Raw genomic sequence first — 16,408 nt, forward strand, 5'->3', positions numbered from 1 at the left:
AGTGTGTGTGATGATCAGCTTTGTGTTGCTGGCTCTTGTGCTCAGTGAGCAGTCGCGTTATGGGATGGATTCACCTGGACTAGATGAATAAATGGAGTTTCATTGATTTCTGGGAAGCTTTGTTCATCTCCATAAGCTGCAAATCTCGCCTGGTTCTTCACTTGTCAGGAGATTTCACGGCTCCTTTCAGTCCCTGGGAGATACCCAGTCAGCTGAGACTATTAGGGCTGCAGCTGTTTTGCCTTTGGCTGCAGAGAGGTTTGCTCCAGAGGAGCCTTCCTCCTCCCCTAGACATCGCGATGCTCCTGTGATCTCTCTGCACATGCTGGTGTTGAGCTGTATGGAGTGTGTTTTCTGTTAACATCCTGCCTCTCTCTGCAGGGATTTCTCATCAGAGGCCATGGAGCTTTCAGCCAATGAGCTCAGCATCTATGACAAGCTCTCAGAGACGATTGATCTGGTGAGGCAGACTGGCCATCAGTGTGGCATGTCGGAAAAAGCCATCGAGAAGTTCATCAAGCAGCTCTTGGAGAGAAACGAACCCCAGAGGGGACCTCCCCGCTACCCTGTCTTAGTGATTCTCTACAAGGTAAGGTGTCTTCTGTGCATGCACAGACCATTTGAGGGTTGGAGTTCTCCTTTTACACCTGAGCCTTTTATTTCCCATGGCAATTTCTTGATGATTTTTTTGGGAGCTCTTTATTAAAGAGCTGTGAGGTGTAGCTTGCTTCCTTGGTCCCATGAGCTGGTTTGAAAACAGAAGACAGCTGACCAAGATTTAGAATTTCTCATGTGTGTTGCAAGTTGTTAACATATCCATAACTTCCTTTACATAAACTATTAAAGAATAGAAGTGAACTGATTCTTCAGGCAGTGATTCCCAGTGTCAGCATCCCCTTGTATAAGGAATGAGATCCTTAAAGTTCAGGGTTGAATAATGAGGGGATCCAGGTTCTGTTTCTGACCCTGTCACAAGCTTCTACCTGTCTTTATTCTCCTAATCTGTGAAATGAGCCTGTTGGTGTGCTGCTTGATGCTGTAAAAATGTTTTAAGGCCCTTAACTAAGTTTCACAAAGTGGATGGAAGGATGCAGTTAGGGAGGCTCGAGATGTTCACCACAAGGATGAAAAGCTTCCCACTGGCATAATACTCAGTCATATGTCAGCATCATCATTACAGAGTAATCCTGATGGCTTCTATTTAGAAAAAAATTCAAGCTCTCTTCCTCATGTCCTATAAAAAGCTTTAAAACATGGCAGGAGAATGGGGAAACCAGGAATTCTGAACTTCCAGCTCCTGTTCTTGTTTTTGCTGTTGACTCAGTTTGACTTTGGCCAGGGGAAGAAATGCGTCATGTCATCTCTGTAAGGCTTGTTTGGGATCCCAGGATGGAGAGAGAGGGAGGAGCTGGTGCCAATTCTGCCACAGTGTTTCCAGGCTTGAGGGGTGTTTGTGAAAAGCCTTGAAAACCTTGGGCAAGAGGCATGGCAGAAGTGCAAGTTTTTATTTGACTAGGTGAGGGCAATCGGAACTGCCTGCAGATAATCCTCACAGGATCTGTGATTCTGTGTAATCCTCCTTGCTCTGGAGCTGGATTATTTGCAGGGCTGAAATACAGGAATGGAGTTGGTGTAGCTGGGGTCTGAAGGCTGCTTAATTTCATCCATAGCCAACCCTAACAATAAAGCTGAGTGACAGCTCTGTGTGTAAATAGCATTGCAGTTGAACAAGGAGCCACAGCAAAGATTTCAGTGCTCATCTTAGAGTGTGCAGCCACAACCCTTGATACCAGCCAGAAGGTGTGTCCTGTTCTGAAGGTGTGTCCTGTCCTGAAGACGCATCAGTTCACTGCAGTACAACTAATTACCTGCCTGTTCCCCTCACAGGGCCTGCTCACGCTGGGGTTGGTCTTGCTGACTGTGTACTTCGTGATCCAGCCCTACAGCCCGCTGCCGCCTGACGCTCCGCTCTCCAAGGCCCATGCCTGGGGCTCCCTCATCAGTCACATCCGGCTGCTCTCTCTGCCTATTGCCAAGAAGTACATGCTTGAGAGTAAGGGATTCGTTTCTCTGCTGTAACATAAGCCCAGCAAGAAATAGCAAGTTAAATACCAGCCATGCAAATGATTTGAGTGTCTCCCTGGGCACCCAATAACAGAAGTGTTGCTGGCGTGGCACCACTGTTGCTTCTTTCCCTACCACTGTACTTAAAAATAGCATCCAGAATTCAAGCTAAGGCACTTTCCCTTCCATTCGTTGGGGCTGAAGCATATTTTATCTCTAACCTTATCGTTTTCTTCTTGCTCATTCTCTTTTCCTTGCTTTTAACACCTCGGGTTTTTCCTTCCACAAGAGTTCCCTTTCCTCTCAAAATCTCTGCAGTTCTGGGAGTCATATGGAGATAACTATGCTGGGTAAATGTCACCTCTTCTTATTTTTTCCAAGTAAGAGGCAAAAAGCAGTTTGTCAACCAGATCTTGGTATCTGTGAGCAGAGTGTAGAAACCTCAACATGTGACCTGGGTTTAAGGAAAAGTGGGTTTTGCCAAGTGGTGTGTTGGGCAAGGACTGTGGGCTGGAGAACACCCGTGTTTGTAGCAGTTAATGTGACATTAAGGGTAATGTGTGGTGTGAGGAAGCCAGATAAGTGGCTCCCTAATGAGGTGGTCCCAGCACTGGAGGGGAGTGCCATAGATTTTCATAGCCTGGCATAATAGAAATGGAAAAGTCTGAGGATTTCTCCTTCCCAGTTAATTGTTTCCACTGAGTTAAACTGGCAAACAGGTGTAGGCAGGGGCTCTGCCTCTCTGATAAACCACAAAGCCTGGCAGTAGTGCTACAGCTGGGAATTATTTTGAGCAGGGATGTGGCACAGTGTTGATCATCCCTCGGCTCACTGTAAAAACAAACTGCTCTCTCCGTGCCCTCGAGGGGTTTATATTTAGCTCCGGCAGCTCATTGTGCTGGAGTTGTCTGGCCTGGCTCTGACCTTCCTGCCGGAGCTAAAAAGGGCTCCCTGAAATGCCAGCCCCTTCTCTGGGTGTCTCCCTCTCTTCCGCTGACACCGGGGGTTTCTGTTGACTGGGGCTGGAATGGGTGGGACGGGGGATCCCCCATTGTTTGTCTCCTTCCTTAAACACTTGGATCTCAAAAACAAAGGCTGAGGAGATGGCTCTGATGGCTCCTCCACAAGCAAACACCCTTCTGTTTAATGGATTAAAGCTAAAGGAGGGGAGGTTTAAATTAGATATTAGGGGGAAGTTCTGTACAGAGAGAGTGGTGAGGGGCTGGAACAGGCTGCCCAGAGAGGGGTGGGTGCCCCATCCCTGGGGGTGTTCAAGGCCAGGTTGGCTGGGGCCCTGGGCAACCTTGTGTAGCTCCAGGCCTGGAGGTTGTTGGCCCTGCCTGTGGCAGGGGGTTGGAGCTCTGTGACCCTTGGGGTCCCTTCCACCCCAGACCAGCCTGTGATTCTATGATTCTGTGATTCCATATGGAGAAGGAAACAACAGCAGCTTCAACACTCGTATTTGTTCAGTGAAATCTTGTTCAGAAAGTTGAGAGGTTCCAAGGGCTGCTTTGGATGGGGAGAGCCCAGGGAGGCACAGCAGCTGTGGCTATCAGGGCTGTCCCAGCGATGCTGGTCTCAACTTGACAGCTTGCTGCTGAGCAGACTGTGGTAAAGCCACACAGCAGGGACTGGGAAGAGGGAGCTTCATGGTGTGGGGCCGAGTGGTCTCCCAAGCTCCTTCAGCCCTGCCTTGTGCATGATGTAATGTTTTATGTAATGTTTTACCCTTAATGTTGGTCGTGTGGTTTGCTGAAGGGAAAGGGTAAAGTTACATCTTGCTGCCCTGTTCATTGATGTCAGTGCAAGGCCAGGAGGTCTGAGAAGCAGGTCTCAGACTCTGTGCAGCACACTGCAAGGAGCCTGAGCAGCAGAGAGAGCCACTGACGGAGGGCTTGACGTGCAGGCTCCTCTTTCTCTCTTTGCCTTGATCCTGATAGACGAACATTTTGAGGGGGCTGAGGATGAAACTTGGAGCTTTCCATGCTCGGGCACCAGTTCAAATCCAGCTCAGGCTGCTCTTGTTGGAAGCCACCTGTTAGCAGTTTGGAGGCTGCCCTGGCCCACCGGCAGCGCTGGCAGACTTCCCCCGGCCACCCGGCTTGCGTGGGTGGTCCAGCCCCATCCTTCCAGGCCTGCAGCCCCCTGGGCAGGCAGTGGGGCTGTGTGGGGCTGTGTTCTGTGTCCGTGCTGTCCCTCCTAGAGGAGTTGTGGGCTTGGGGCAGCTTTCCTGTGTCCGGGATTGCAGGTCAGAGCACAGTCCCCTGGTAGATGTGGGCTGAGCAGCCAGGTTTGTGTTGCAGGACAAGGGCAGCTCAGATGCCCAATATTCCCCCAGAGTCACAGCCTCAGGTTGTAGTAGCAGCGAGGCTTTGGGAGGAGCAGGGGTGCAGGGATCTGCTCCCCTCTCCCTCCACTGCAGGGTGACCTGCCTTCACTCTCAGCTCCATCCTCACCCCTTCCACCACGTGAGCCCTGCTGCGGATGACAAGGGCTGCCTGTCTGTTGGTGCCTGAGGGTGGACCTTTGCGTGGCTGAGGTGAGGAGCAATGTCCACAGGGCTCTCTCTCTTGCATGAAGTTTATCGGATTAGGTCCAAAGTAAATTTCCTTTCTGCCTGCCTCTGCTCTGTTGCTTGCCTCCTTTCTCCCCCAGACCAATTCCCATATCAAAACTAATCTTCCCACCCTTTGTTTCTTCCAAGCTGACTCTTAGACCCTTGGGTTTGGCACGAGTGCCTCTTTTTTAGCTGTTTTCCCAGGGCTGGGAACCAAGGTCCCTTCAGTTGGGGAAAAGCTCTGCAGAAATGTGGTTTGCATTTGCTCTTCCTGAGCTCATGTTTACAGGGAGCTCGTGAAGGCCCCAGTGTGGGGTCATGCTGCCCGCTCCAGGCTGGGGGAGGTGATGGGTTTGCAGACCTCTGGGGTCTACCTGCTGTAAGGACACCACAGTGGATTTTATGTGGGTGTGTGGGTTAACTCAAGGCTTTGTAACATTGTTCCAGGGAGGAAGTAGGGCCTGTGTAACCTGGATCCTTTTCTCTGACATAGGCTGGGATGGACAAGTCATTCCCTCAGTGTTTCAGTTCTTTGGGGCAAGGTAGGGGTACAAGTACTTCCCTCTCCCCTGCAAGCACTGGGAAGTGATACAATGAGCTCTCAAAGCCTGTAGTAACTGAGCCAAATGAAAAAAAGGGGTTTATGTATTTTTATTTCTTTTTCTCAGAAGTTTTAAAGCCACAATGGTGATCACTTTATAGTCACTCCACCTGTTTTTCAGTGGTTCTTCCCTTCACAACTGTGTGACGTCCTTAGAGCTGTGTTAGGACCTAAACAGAAATCTTGATGTCAGCCAGCAGACAGAGCAGTGATGTGATGAGCAAAGCATTAAGCTCCTCTTACCCTAACTTGAGTGCCTGCCCATGGGAAGCTCAGTCCTTGCAGCTGGAAAGCTCAACAGAGCAGGTCAGTCAGTGGAGAACAGACTCTTGTCCAATGATGTGACAATCTGCACCTTGTGCTGATAACAGGGGTTTGTAATTAATTCAAGGAGAATCCAACTTTGCTTCTAATAATGAGACTCAGTCCTGACCACATGTACCCTACACAGTTCAAAATCAACTGGATCAGTAGCTGCTCAGCACCCTTAAAATCAGAGGGAAGGCCACGTGCAGCTCGGTGTTGGAGAAGGGATCCTGTATGAGTTACCCCCAGCTAGAGGAAGAGTCCTTGTGTTAAATGCTCTTCTGGAGAAAGGAGCTGTGCTGGAGGAGCTGCCTCCTCTTACTGTAGCCCTGAAGAGTGTTTGTCTGTGCCACAGCTCTGTGCAGAAAGGGAGCACCGAGCGCGCTGTTGTTACACGAAGGGAGGACATCCTGCTTCCTGAGCCCAGTGTGGGTGAGGCAGAAGGTTCCCAGCCAGCCTGTCCCCCTCTGACCTGCTGGGCTCAGGGAGCCCCAGGAAGATGGTCCTGCTCTGAATGAAAGGGTTGTGCAACAAGGCTGCTTGGGAGGTAAAGCAAGGTCTGATTTCTAACTTCTTGCTGCCTTCAGCACGGGCTGCTCTTGCTCACAAAGGATCTTTCTCCCCCTCAGCACAGTCCAGCTGGTTTTCTCCTGTCTGTGTGTATATTCTCACACACCCTGGCTGTGGGCTGGAGGGTTTTGAGGTGGATGTGTGCGTGATGTGGGTCACAGCTCCCTTCCATCCCCACACAGCCACTGCTTGCTCTGATCTTTGTTTGGGGTGTGTAAACTCCCCTTTTATAACATAACCTGAGAGTGACCAGCGACACACGTGTTGGCTCATTCAAAGTGGAGGGGAAAGGCTGACTCTGCAGTGCAGGGTGGTGCCAAGCTGGTTTCCTATACTGCTTTACTTTGGCCTCTGTTCAGCCAGTGGACTGTTTATTTGGATTTGCTGACAACAAACAAACTCTCAGCTGACTGTGATAATCTGGAACATGAAAAATTCTCCCTTTTGCCTCTGTGTTTTGATGCCTCCAGAATTTCTTGTTTCCTCATTTGCAGAGCAAGTGAATTCCCACTTTGGGTTTGGTTCCCTGGAAGGAGAGTGATTGTGCCAGATGTGGCCTGTTGCAGGAGCATTCAGCAGCCTGGCACCAGTGACACAGACACCTTGAACCTTTTACAGACTCAAGCCACTGTTGGGCAGCAACTGGGAGGGTTTTATTTCAAAAGCATGCTGTTCCTCCAAGCCAGACTGCTCATGCAGATACTACTGGAGCAGCACAGGCTGCCTTTTAGGGTGTGGAACCAGAGGTGCAGGCTGGAGTGGACTTTGGAGGCTTTTCCTGACAGCTTGGTCACTGCCTTCAGTTCCCTAGATTGGTAGGTGCAGATTTCTCCTCGAAATAATACTCCTTTGCCCCAGTGGACTGTGAGTTCCTCTTGGGCTAGGCTTGATTTCACAATGTCTCCTTGGATCACAACCACTTTTGTGCTTTGCTAGAGCTTGGCTAATCACCCTTCAGTTGTCTGAGCAGCCGTTCCCCAGCAGTGAAATGAAGGGGCAGCTCTTCAAGCTGTTGACTTTTTACCCAGAACAAAAATAAGAGTTTCTTGATGGTTCATTTGGAGCTGCTGTTTTTGCTGCTTAGCTGTTCCTAAAAATGCCATGAACCAAACTGGGAGGTGGTGCTTCTCTTGGAATAAATCTATTCAGCATACTCAGAGCTACAGAAAAGTTCAGTGTGAGAAAGAGGTGAGGATCTTGTGCTGGACAAGGACCCTCACATAGATTTAAAACCCCACTGTGGTGCATTCCTTAATCAGGACTTCCACACTGCAATTAATAAACACTCCTTATGATTCCAGAGTTCCTCAAGAGCTCATCAGTTGAGCCTGACTTTGGCCTGACATTTTAAGTGATCAGATTAGTTTAAGTGATCAAATTTCAGCAAGGTGGAGCTTGAGAAACATCACTTTTGGTCCCAGCACTCAGTGTCTCCTCTGACCTGTGCCTCACAGTAATTCCAGAGCTCTTAATTTCTGTATCTGAAACATAAGAATGATGAGACTTACTGGTGTCCTAGAGTATGACCATGAATTGATCTCCAAACTGCTTTGAGTTTTTAAAATGCTGTTTTACCTTTCTGTAAAGCCTGGGAAAGGGGGTGTGGTGATAAGCATATAGTGTATCCCACTGCAGCAACACAGCATGACAAGCAACGAGCTGTTTACTTGAGGAGTGTAAGATCTGCAAGTCCTGTGGTGGTCCCAGTGTGCAAGAGGCCAGTGGTGTCTTAGGAGCAAGAATGACCTGGCCTGTATATTCTTTGGCTGTCAGAGCAATAACAGTAGGTTATGAGCCACAACTTCACTTGAAGGTTAAGGGCTAGACCTTGCAAATCCCTGTCCTTAAAATAATGGAAAACAGCTCTGTAAAATCCAGCATCTGGAAGCTGGAGACTTCCAGAGAGCTGCAGCTCTTGTGTGCTGAGAGTAATTGGATGTCAGGGCACTGAGGATCTTGGGGGCTCTTCCACACTGGGGATCTTACAGGTGGGATCTAATATCTCTTAAAAAGCTCTCTCCTGTGTGAGCCAGAAGAATCAGCTGGTAGTTGGGCTTTTGCTATGAAAATTAATGGAGGAGGTGGGTATCCCACAGGCACATCTCTACAGGGTCTCTGGCCAAGGGGAAAGATGGTCACAGGCAGCAGAGGGTGGGCTGAGCTCTTAATCCCTTCCTCTGAAGGGTCTGTTCAGTTCCACCTTGAAAAATTCCCCAACATTCAGAAACAGGCAGTTGTGGGGGGATGTTGCAGAAGCAGAGATCAGCATTGTTGGATGTAGGAACAAGGTTGTGGCTGTCAGTGCCATGCCATAAGGGGTCCAAGTGAGTGCAGCCCCATCCTGAACACACCTTTGAACTGGCCAGTGTAGAGTTGCTCACACTTTTTGAGAGCCCTGAGGTGAGCACCTGCTCACCCATCCCCAGTTACAACTGTTCTTGTAGTTCATGGTGGTATGTAGGATCCTGTGAGGGACAATCCACAAGTGTTGTGGATGTTAGTGGAACACTCAGGCTTGAGCAATGGATCTAGAAGAAAGGGCAGAGAAATCTCTTGTGAATATTCAATGCACAGGCCAGTCTGTCCTGAGCACCCTGAGCTCATCCTGGGCTTGCTGAGGTTGCTTGACTACTCCCAGCACTGGTTGCTTGTCCCTAGTGAGGTATGTGGTGGGACTGGGGGATAACTCCAGCCTTGGAAAGAGGAACTGGGGATTTGCAACCAACCTTTGCGGATTGTGGAGCTGTGTAGTGTGTTAGACACCCCTCTGGGGAGCTTTCTTCTACTTGTTGGGAGTGATGGTAACAACAACCTGTAAGGACAGAAGATCTGGGGAGACTGAAGTCCTGGGGGAGTCTCCCTTCCCTGGGCCAGACTTCCCTGGCAGACCTAGCTGCCATTTGCCTGTTGGATACTTCTTCAGCCTTACAGTCCTGAGCACTGGGGAGCAAAGCAGCTTGGTGGGGAGCAAAGCAGCTTGGTGGGGAGCAAAGCAGCTTGGTGGGGAGCCAGCAAGCTGCCTCAGCACCTGCAGTTCTACGTGCAGGAGCTTTTACTCATCATTAGGATCCAGAGCAGCCCTTGGCTCAGTGAGCATCTTGCTGGAGCAAAAGGTTCCCCTGCTGCAGGGCTTCCCTGCTGTGGTATTTCACCCTCCATAGGGTCCCAAAGGAGACCAGGGCTGTTGCTGGGGTCCTGCTCTGGGGTCTCTGTGGGCCAGTTGCCCTACGTTTTACTGCTCCGCTACAACGGGTAGGAACAGGGCCAGGTCTTCTCTAGTAACCTCTTAACTTCCAATCTGATTGTCCACACCCAGCATCTCTGGGGTTGTTTGCACACACCCCTCTCTAGTTCTGGGGACAGCCAAAAAACTTGGGAGATCCTCTGTGGAAACAGCCAAGAAGGGCGGGGTGCTCACTTCACATTGATTTAAGGGGAAAATTATTTCTCTGCATAGTGGAAAGTAGAGTCATAACCTCCTTCCAGCATTAATCACAGATGGGTTTGAAGGAAAGCTGTTATCTCTTGGGCTGTGCTGTGTTAGCAGCTGGAAGTCCCCAGTGTTGGCTCTGCTAGGAGTTATCCTGACGTGGGGAGAAGACAGTGCTGGTTTTGGGGTGCTAATAAAGGACAACCAGGCAGGTGTTAGGTGGGCAGGAGGGATGGGGAGCTGAGGTGCTGCTTGGCAGAAAGGCTGCTCCTCAAGCAGGGTGTAGGTGTCAGTGCTACAGCTGCTTCCCTGTGCTGGGGCTCCCCAGGGATAATCACACACACCCAGCGCTTGAGCACCAGTGGGTACAGCCCTGTGTGACCGCTGCACGTGAGGGTTGTGCTGGGATGGGGAGTGAGTGTCTCTGGTCAGTCAGCAGACAGTGTGTGAGCACAGACAGTGTGCTGCACTTACACCAAACCAGTCCCTGGGGTGTCTGGGCAGGGTGATAATGTGAAAGGAATGCAGGGAGGGTAATGAGAAAGGAGAGAAGCAGCATCCTCAGTACAACTCCGGCTCCGGTCCCCAGCCCTCTGCTCTGTTCTTCTCCCTCCCTCCTTCTCCCTGCCTGTACTTGTCATGCCAGTCACACACATGCTGCTGTGCAGACTAACACCCTCAACAATAAATTTAAAAGATTAATTACTCTTCCCCCCACCCCCAAAAAAAAGAAATCCCACAACCCCACTTGCAGCATTTGAAATGCATCTCAGACCCTGCTCAGCTCGGGTCATTCATGGGGAGAAGAAATCACCTCCTGAATCGAGCAATTGAGAATGCAAATGTCCCAGCCTGGCTCAAAAGAGGAATCAAGCTCTGTACTGTCAAGCTGATTAGCATCCCATTAGGTGGGGTGCTGCCCTGAGCCCAGAGAAGAAAATTTGGGGACAACTGTGCTTAATGGCTCAGGGATGAGGCTTCTGAGTTTTGCCCAGAAAGAAATGACAGTCTTGCTCCTCCCTGTATGATGAGAGACCATAAGAGATGTTTTCTTGTCCTGTTCATGGCGACTGCCCTTTCCTCTGGTGAGATCTTTCAGCCTTTTGTTTCCTGTCACTGACCAGCTGGGTTTTGTGAGTTGAGGGGGGTGTTTTTTGTTGTAAAATCGAAGCTTTCTACAGGCAGTGGAACAAAGATTCTCTTTTTTTCTCTTGTGAGCAGGGAGGGAAAGTACATTGGGGCAGTTTCTCATGAGAGTGGCACTTCTTGCAAGGAGGATTTGATAACTTTTGTTTTGCCTTTTTACCCCTTTCCCTGAAAGCAGTGGAGAAATGGCTTCCAGAAAGGCTAGGAATTATATCCTGGTCCCTTTCAGGTCCTATCCCAGCAGTAGGGTGGGAAATGCAGCATTTGGGACTTGCCTGGAGATATTTACAGAGGAAGTGTGTGTGGGGGGAAGCAAAATGAATCCTAATCTGCTCCTTGTTGTTATGTCCCAGTGAACCTGAATCCTCTGTAGCATTCCTCATGGTCTGTCACAGCTGTCAGAGGGAGGAATAAAACAAGAGGTTTCCTGTCAAGTCCTGGTCATCAGTGCTGAGCCATGTGCAGGAGCACGAGCCTGGCTGGAAACCCCCATCTGGGGTCGGGTTATTTTCCTTCTGAGAATCTGCTGTTCGTCCTTCTTTCCCAACTTGATTTTTCAGGCAGGTTTCAGTGTCTCTTCCCTTCTCCCCTTTCCCACCCCGAGTGGGAGACTGAGCTGCTTCGACATGTGCTGGCAGCAGAGGGGGCGGGTGGGCCTGTCGTGAGGACAGAGCTCTGGATGTGTCACATGAGGTGTGTCCTGAGCTTTGGGTTTTTCCTAACCCACCCTGTGACAGATTAGGCATTGGGGTGGGTTTGCTGCCACTGCCTGAGTCCCACACCATCCCCCTTGGACCCAGGTGCCAAACTGGGACACTGCCACAAAATTGAGCAGTGTGGCAGCTGATCCTGCAGCTCTTTAGCACAGAAACACATCTTGTGTGCAGCATTATGGGCTCTTCTGCTCACCCAGTGCTGCAACAGGTCTCTTCTGTTAATGTTTATGTCCAGCTTTGTGCTGGGAGGACTGTGAAGCTGGAGGAAGGAGGCAGGATGTAGGCTGCATTTTGGAAGATGGGACCATACACTGTAGGGCAGTTCAGAGGATTGTGGTGTAACAATGATTTCTGAGATGTACAATGGATATAGCTGTAGTCCAGGGGTTCCTCATGCTGAGACTCTTCTCCCCATATCATCTTTTAAGTCAGCGAGTGGCTGGAATGAAAACAGCAGGAGCACCTCTTGGTGAAATCCCACCTTCCCCCTGTCTGTTCCACATCAGAGACTGGGCACAGAGTCTTACTTAACACAGAGGTAAAGGGGGGGCAGTGATTTCAGCCATGTCTTATCAGGGTCCATGGTGCCAGCCACGTTACAGTTACTCTTCAACTTGGATCTCTTGGGGTTTCTTGTCTCCTGGGTGTCTCCTCAGTGACACCCCAGGATCTGTCAGGCTTGTGGGTGTAGTGGTTGCTGTCCTGCTGATAATGAGGGGGTAGCTTAGCCTCTGTGCCATGTGTGTGCAGAGGGGTGGAGCTGCACAAAGCTCTCCCATTTCTCACAACCCTGAGCCATTTCTCCATCACCTTCAGCTCGTGCTGGAAACGTTCTGTGGCGCCTTCCCCACCCTGGGGAAGCTGGTTCTTCTCTTCCATCAGAAGCTGTCAGGAACCTAAGTGTTTCTTGTTAGGGATAATGAGTTTATCATCGAGTCTGTCTCCTTTCCATTTCATTTTTGGCCTCATTAAACATGTTTCTCTTGTTTCCTCCCAAGAATGCCAGGACTGGTGGGCAGCAGGTTGCAGACAGAACACTTCCACGCTTCCCACAAACTGCACAGTCTGTTCTGCTGTGAAAAGCCTTCAGATAGTGACAGACTTCAGAGAACTACCAGAGAAGCTCCCCAGGTCCCAGCCTTTTCTAATCAAGGTAATGCCTGGCTTTGTAAGGCTGGATGAGGAGTGAAAACCCTTGAATAGCACCAGCCAAAGACCCTTTATCCAATTTTCAACCATGACCTCAAACTGCTGATTGAGGTAGAACATTTATCTAAGAAGATATTTAGTCCCAGTTTAAAGATGTTGGGGTGAGGAGCTCACTGCATCCTTAGCAAGTTGTTCCTCTGCCTAATGAGTGCTGTGGTTGAAAAGTTATGCATCAGATGGCTGTGGTTTGTTGGATGTTCTGTGCTGGGATGGAAAGGGGAGGGGAAGAACCCCAGGTGCATCACCCTTATCTTTTGGTTTGTGTTGTTTAAGACAGGGCAGCATCTCTCCTATGAAGAGCTGAAGCATTTTCAATCCCAGGATCCAGAGCTGGCAGAGGTTATAATAGAAGAAAACTCAGCTGAGTTGTGGAGCTGCCCGTTCTTCTTTCCCTGGTGAGTCAAGGACAGAGCGTGGGATAGATCTGCACGTCCTTTCTGCAGGGCTGCCTGGGCCTTGTACCTGGGTGAGCTACCAGCAGGTAGGTGCACTTCAACTGGAGGAAGGGGAACAGGAGTGGGTTAGAGTCTTCTCTCTGCCTGCTGGTACTGATTTGATCCAAGGAGAAGACTTCCACACTAAAAATGGAGCGCTGTGGCTGGAACTTCAGGTATCACTCCCCTTCCAAGACAAAAATACCCCAGTGCCTCCTCAGTCCTGTTCTTCAGGCCACACATTAATCATCTGGGCAGTGGTCTGATCGCCTGAGACAACTGGTTTACATCTGCAATCACCTCCACTAATTGGGAACCCTCCCTCGTTAGTGCTGATGGGGAAGAGGTGTCCTGACCTTTGCAAAATGCTGAGGTAACAGAAAGCTGCAGCATCCTGCAGTCTGTCTGGTCTGCCTCTGCTCACTGTGCCAAAGCCTTTAGCACAACTACAAGAGGTTTGAACAATTCAGGGCTCTCTTTAAGGGTGCTGAGCTGCCCGGTGTGGTAGCTGTGTCTCTTCACGTGGAGAAGAGGGAGAAGTAAGGTGGGAAGGTGCCACCTGGTGTGGAGTGAGCTCCCCAGCACTTGTGTGTGAGCAAAGGAGCAGCATCCAGGCAGATGTGCAGTAGGGCAGGGTGGAGTCTGTGCTTTGGCCAGCACTCAGGTGGGGTCTTCTTGCTGTACTTCCCAGCTGCAGCACTGGTAGATGGCTGATCATGGTACTTATCAAGCAACTAGATAAAATAATTGATAAAAATAACTAGTGATAAATGATTGATAAAAACATCAATCTCACCTTTTCCAGCTGCGTTCCCTGGCCTGGAGAGCAGCCATGCCCTGTGGATACCCACAATGCTGCCTCTCACCATCTTTTATAATTAATGGATCCAATCAACAACTTGGATCATTTTAAGGGAAGAAGAGAGGGAAATTTTAAGTTTAGGCATTGTTGATAATCTCTCTATTCCCTGTCCTTGCTGCAGGTAGTAAGAGGAAGATAGGAAGTAGCCCAGGTTTAGAAGCTGAGAGGTCGAATCTCGCTCCCAGGGGCTGCTCTGCCAGCAGGCTGTAATCAAATGTGAATGTTCATGAAGAATTGTTGACTTGGAAGTGGCTTTATAAACACAAGCATTATCCTGGTGTGGCACTTCTTTAACGTGGGTTGTTTTGTTTAGGAACAAATCTGTGAATAAAACTCGGATTCTGCAGGAATTCTTTCCCCCTTCCTCTCTGCTGTCCTTCCCCACGACCGTGTCCCTGGAGAGCTGCTTCCTCATCCGCCATCCAGGTTTGGGGAATAAGGTGAGAAATTAATCCCCAAATACTCCCTCCCTGTCTTTGGGTTGTCCTTGAGAAGCTCCAAGGCTTTTGGAGATGGGCAGGAAGCTTTACAATCCTGAGAGGTGGGTTTCAGGAGCTGCTCCTGGCAGTCAGTCAGTTCTGAGATCCCTGCCATGGAGATGTGTCAGTGAAGGTAGTGACACTTCACACTTCCAGCCTGCTGTCCTCCCCTGTTTCCTTGAGGGCTTTGAGAGTGTGGGGGGCTTGTGTTGCCTTAGACAGAAGAGGGAGAAGGACCCTTGCATGCAGCTGGCCTCAGCTATGATCAGGGCTGGGTGACTTGTGGTGTCTCACCTTGCGGCCGGGCAGTGACTTGCCTCTGGTTTGATCAGACCCAAGGAAAGCTGGCATGGCTTCTGAGGTATTGTCCTCTCCTCCTAGAGCTACAGTTTGCACAGCCTGTTTGCTGTTGGAAGTGGACAGCTCACCCTGACTGTTGCACCTCTGGACAAGTGCAGAGGACACTGTGAGATGTTCAAGGTGGAGCTGGAAGCTGGAGATGTGGGTGAGTACCAGTGCTGTAGCGCAGGGTTTGGGACATCCCTTGGGGTCAGGAGACTGCTTCCAACCAAGTCTGTTCTGACACTTGAGAAGGTGGTGTGTGTCGGTGCCACCTCCAAACTGGTGTGTGCTTCTGGCAGTACAGTGGAGGGATCAGTCTGGACTGGGAGCCTGTGGCCTGGACCATGAGCAGCACGACAGGGTGAGCTGCTCAGTGTTAAACCCCAGCAGTACGGGCTACACCAGACACCACGCTCTGCCAGGTGCTACAGACCCAGCGTGTCACTGAGGGCTGTGGCTTCCCAAAGAGCTTCTGTACAGCCCCACCACTTCCCAGGGAACGTGAGCAGTTGTTAAGCAGGGACTCCCTCCCCTCACGTGGCCTCTTCCTTGTGTCTCCCCCAGGTTACGCCAGCGCCGATTACTGGACGATGAGCTTCATGGCCAAAGGGACGGAGCCGGCCGTTGTTTGTGATGGAGCTGCTAGCTAAGGACCCTGGGGTGGGAAAACCAAGCTGCTTCCAGGACAAGATGACTTTCACTTTCAGCTTTGAAGCCAAGGCAACGTCTTGATAGAGCTGGGGCGACTGGGGCGGGCAGCTTTGCCACCCTGCATGTTTACAGTGTTTAAAAATGACTCTTTTCCTGACCCTTGAGGTGATTCTTTGCCTTTCCTCAGATGTATTTTGGGAGAAGCTCAAACTATTTATGACCTTCCCTGTCCCCTCAGGTAAGCCCTGGGTTTGCAGCAAAAAGGGTTGGGATTTTTGTTTTCCAGGAGCAACAGAGGGATTTCTCAGGATGAGATTCACGTTGTGTCCTTTAAGGAATATGACACTTCTGAAACTTCCTGGGGTGGGGGAGTTTGGGAGTGGAGGGGGTGTGTGACATTTCTGTGTACATTCCTCCTGAGGAGGAGGCTTTGAGCCTGTCTTGTCAGGCCAGCTCTATAAAGGGAATGAATTGGTGATGTGTCCCAGCTCCACCCCATCTTCCCATCACAAAGATAGCTGTGTGCCTCAGTAGTGCGACTCGCAGAGCCAGCCTCAGCTCCAGGCTCCAGGGCTGGGGTGAGTCTTTGCAGCCCGGGGCAGAGGCCCTGGCCCCTGCTGCATCGTCCTGCTTGTACCAAAAGAATCTGTTCAGGCCTCTTCTTTGTGTCTCGTGGTCACTGTCCTGCAGTCTGTCAGCAGGCTGGGAGTCGGTCAGTCAGTAACTCTGCTTTCGGGGTTGTTTCCTCCACCTCTTTTCCACCGATGCTGGTTTTGGGGTGATGGTGCTGAGGGTGCTGTGGTTCTGGCTGGAGGTGGGGCTGGGTGCAGAGCAGCTCTGCACAACCATCATCTTCTGGCCACGTAGCTCTGGCTGCAGGACCATTTCCAAATGCTCCTCACTTCCAGAGGTGCTGCCTGCGCTCCCGGCCCGGGGTTACCTGTGTGAGCACCCCGAAGCTTCCCCATCCCTGCCTTTCATTTTATTTTCACATTGACTCTTCCCAGACTGGGGACTCTCTGCAGAATGAAGGCTGCTTTT

General features: G+C 50.4%; 1 protein-coding gene across 1 annotated transcript; it reads left to right on the forward strand.

Annotated features, from left to right (window-relative positions):
* Positions 1-400: 400 nt before the first annotated feature.
* Positions 401-15,650, forward strand: LOC311201590 (bombesin receptor-activated protein C6orf89 homolog; the record flags this gene model as incomplete). Its single annotated transcript, XM_084276003.1, has 7 exons — positions 401-589; positions 1,888-2,053; positions 12,389-12,543; positions 12,873-12,994; positions 14,209-14,335; positions 14,756-14,879; positions 15,281-15,650. The coding sequence occupies 7 exons, from the start codon at positions 401-403 to the stop codon at positions 15,364-15,366; spliced, it is 969 nt and encodes a 322-aa protein (XP_084132129.1). The 3' UTR covers positions 15,367-15,650.
* Positions 15,651-16,408: the final 758 nt, after the last annotated feature.

This window comes from Gallinula chloropus, assembly GCF_964237585.1.
Source record: "Gallinula chloropus genome assembly, chromosome: 27".
Lineage (NCBI taxonomy): Eukaryota > Metazoa > Chordata > Aves > Gruiformes > Rallidae > Gallinula > Gallinula chloropus.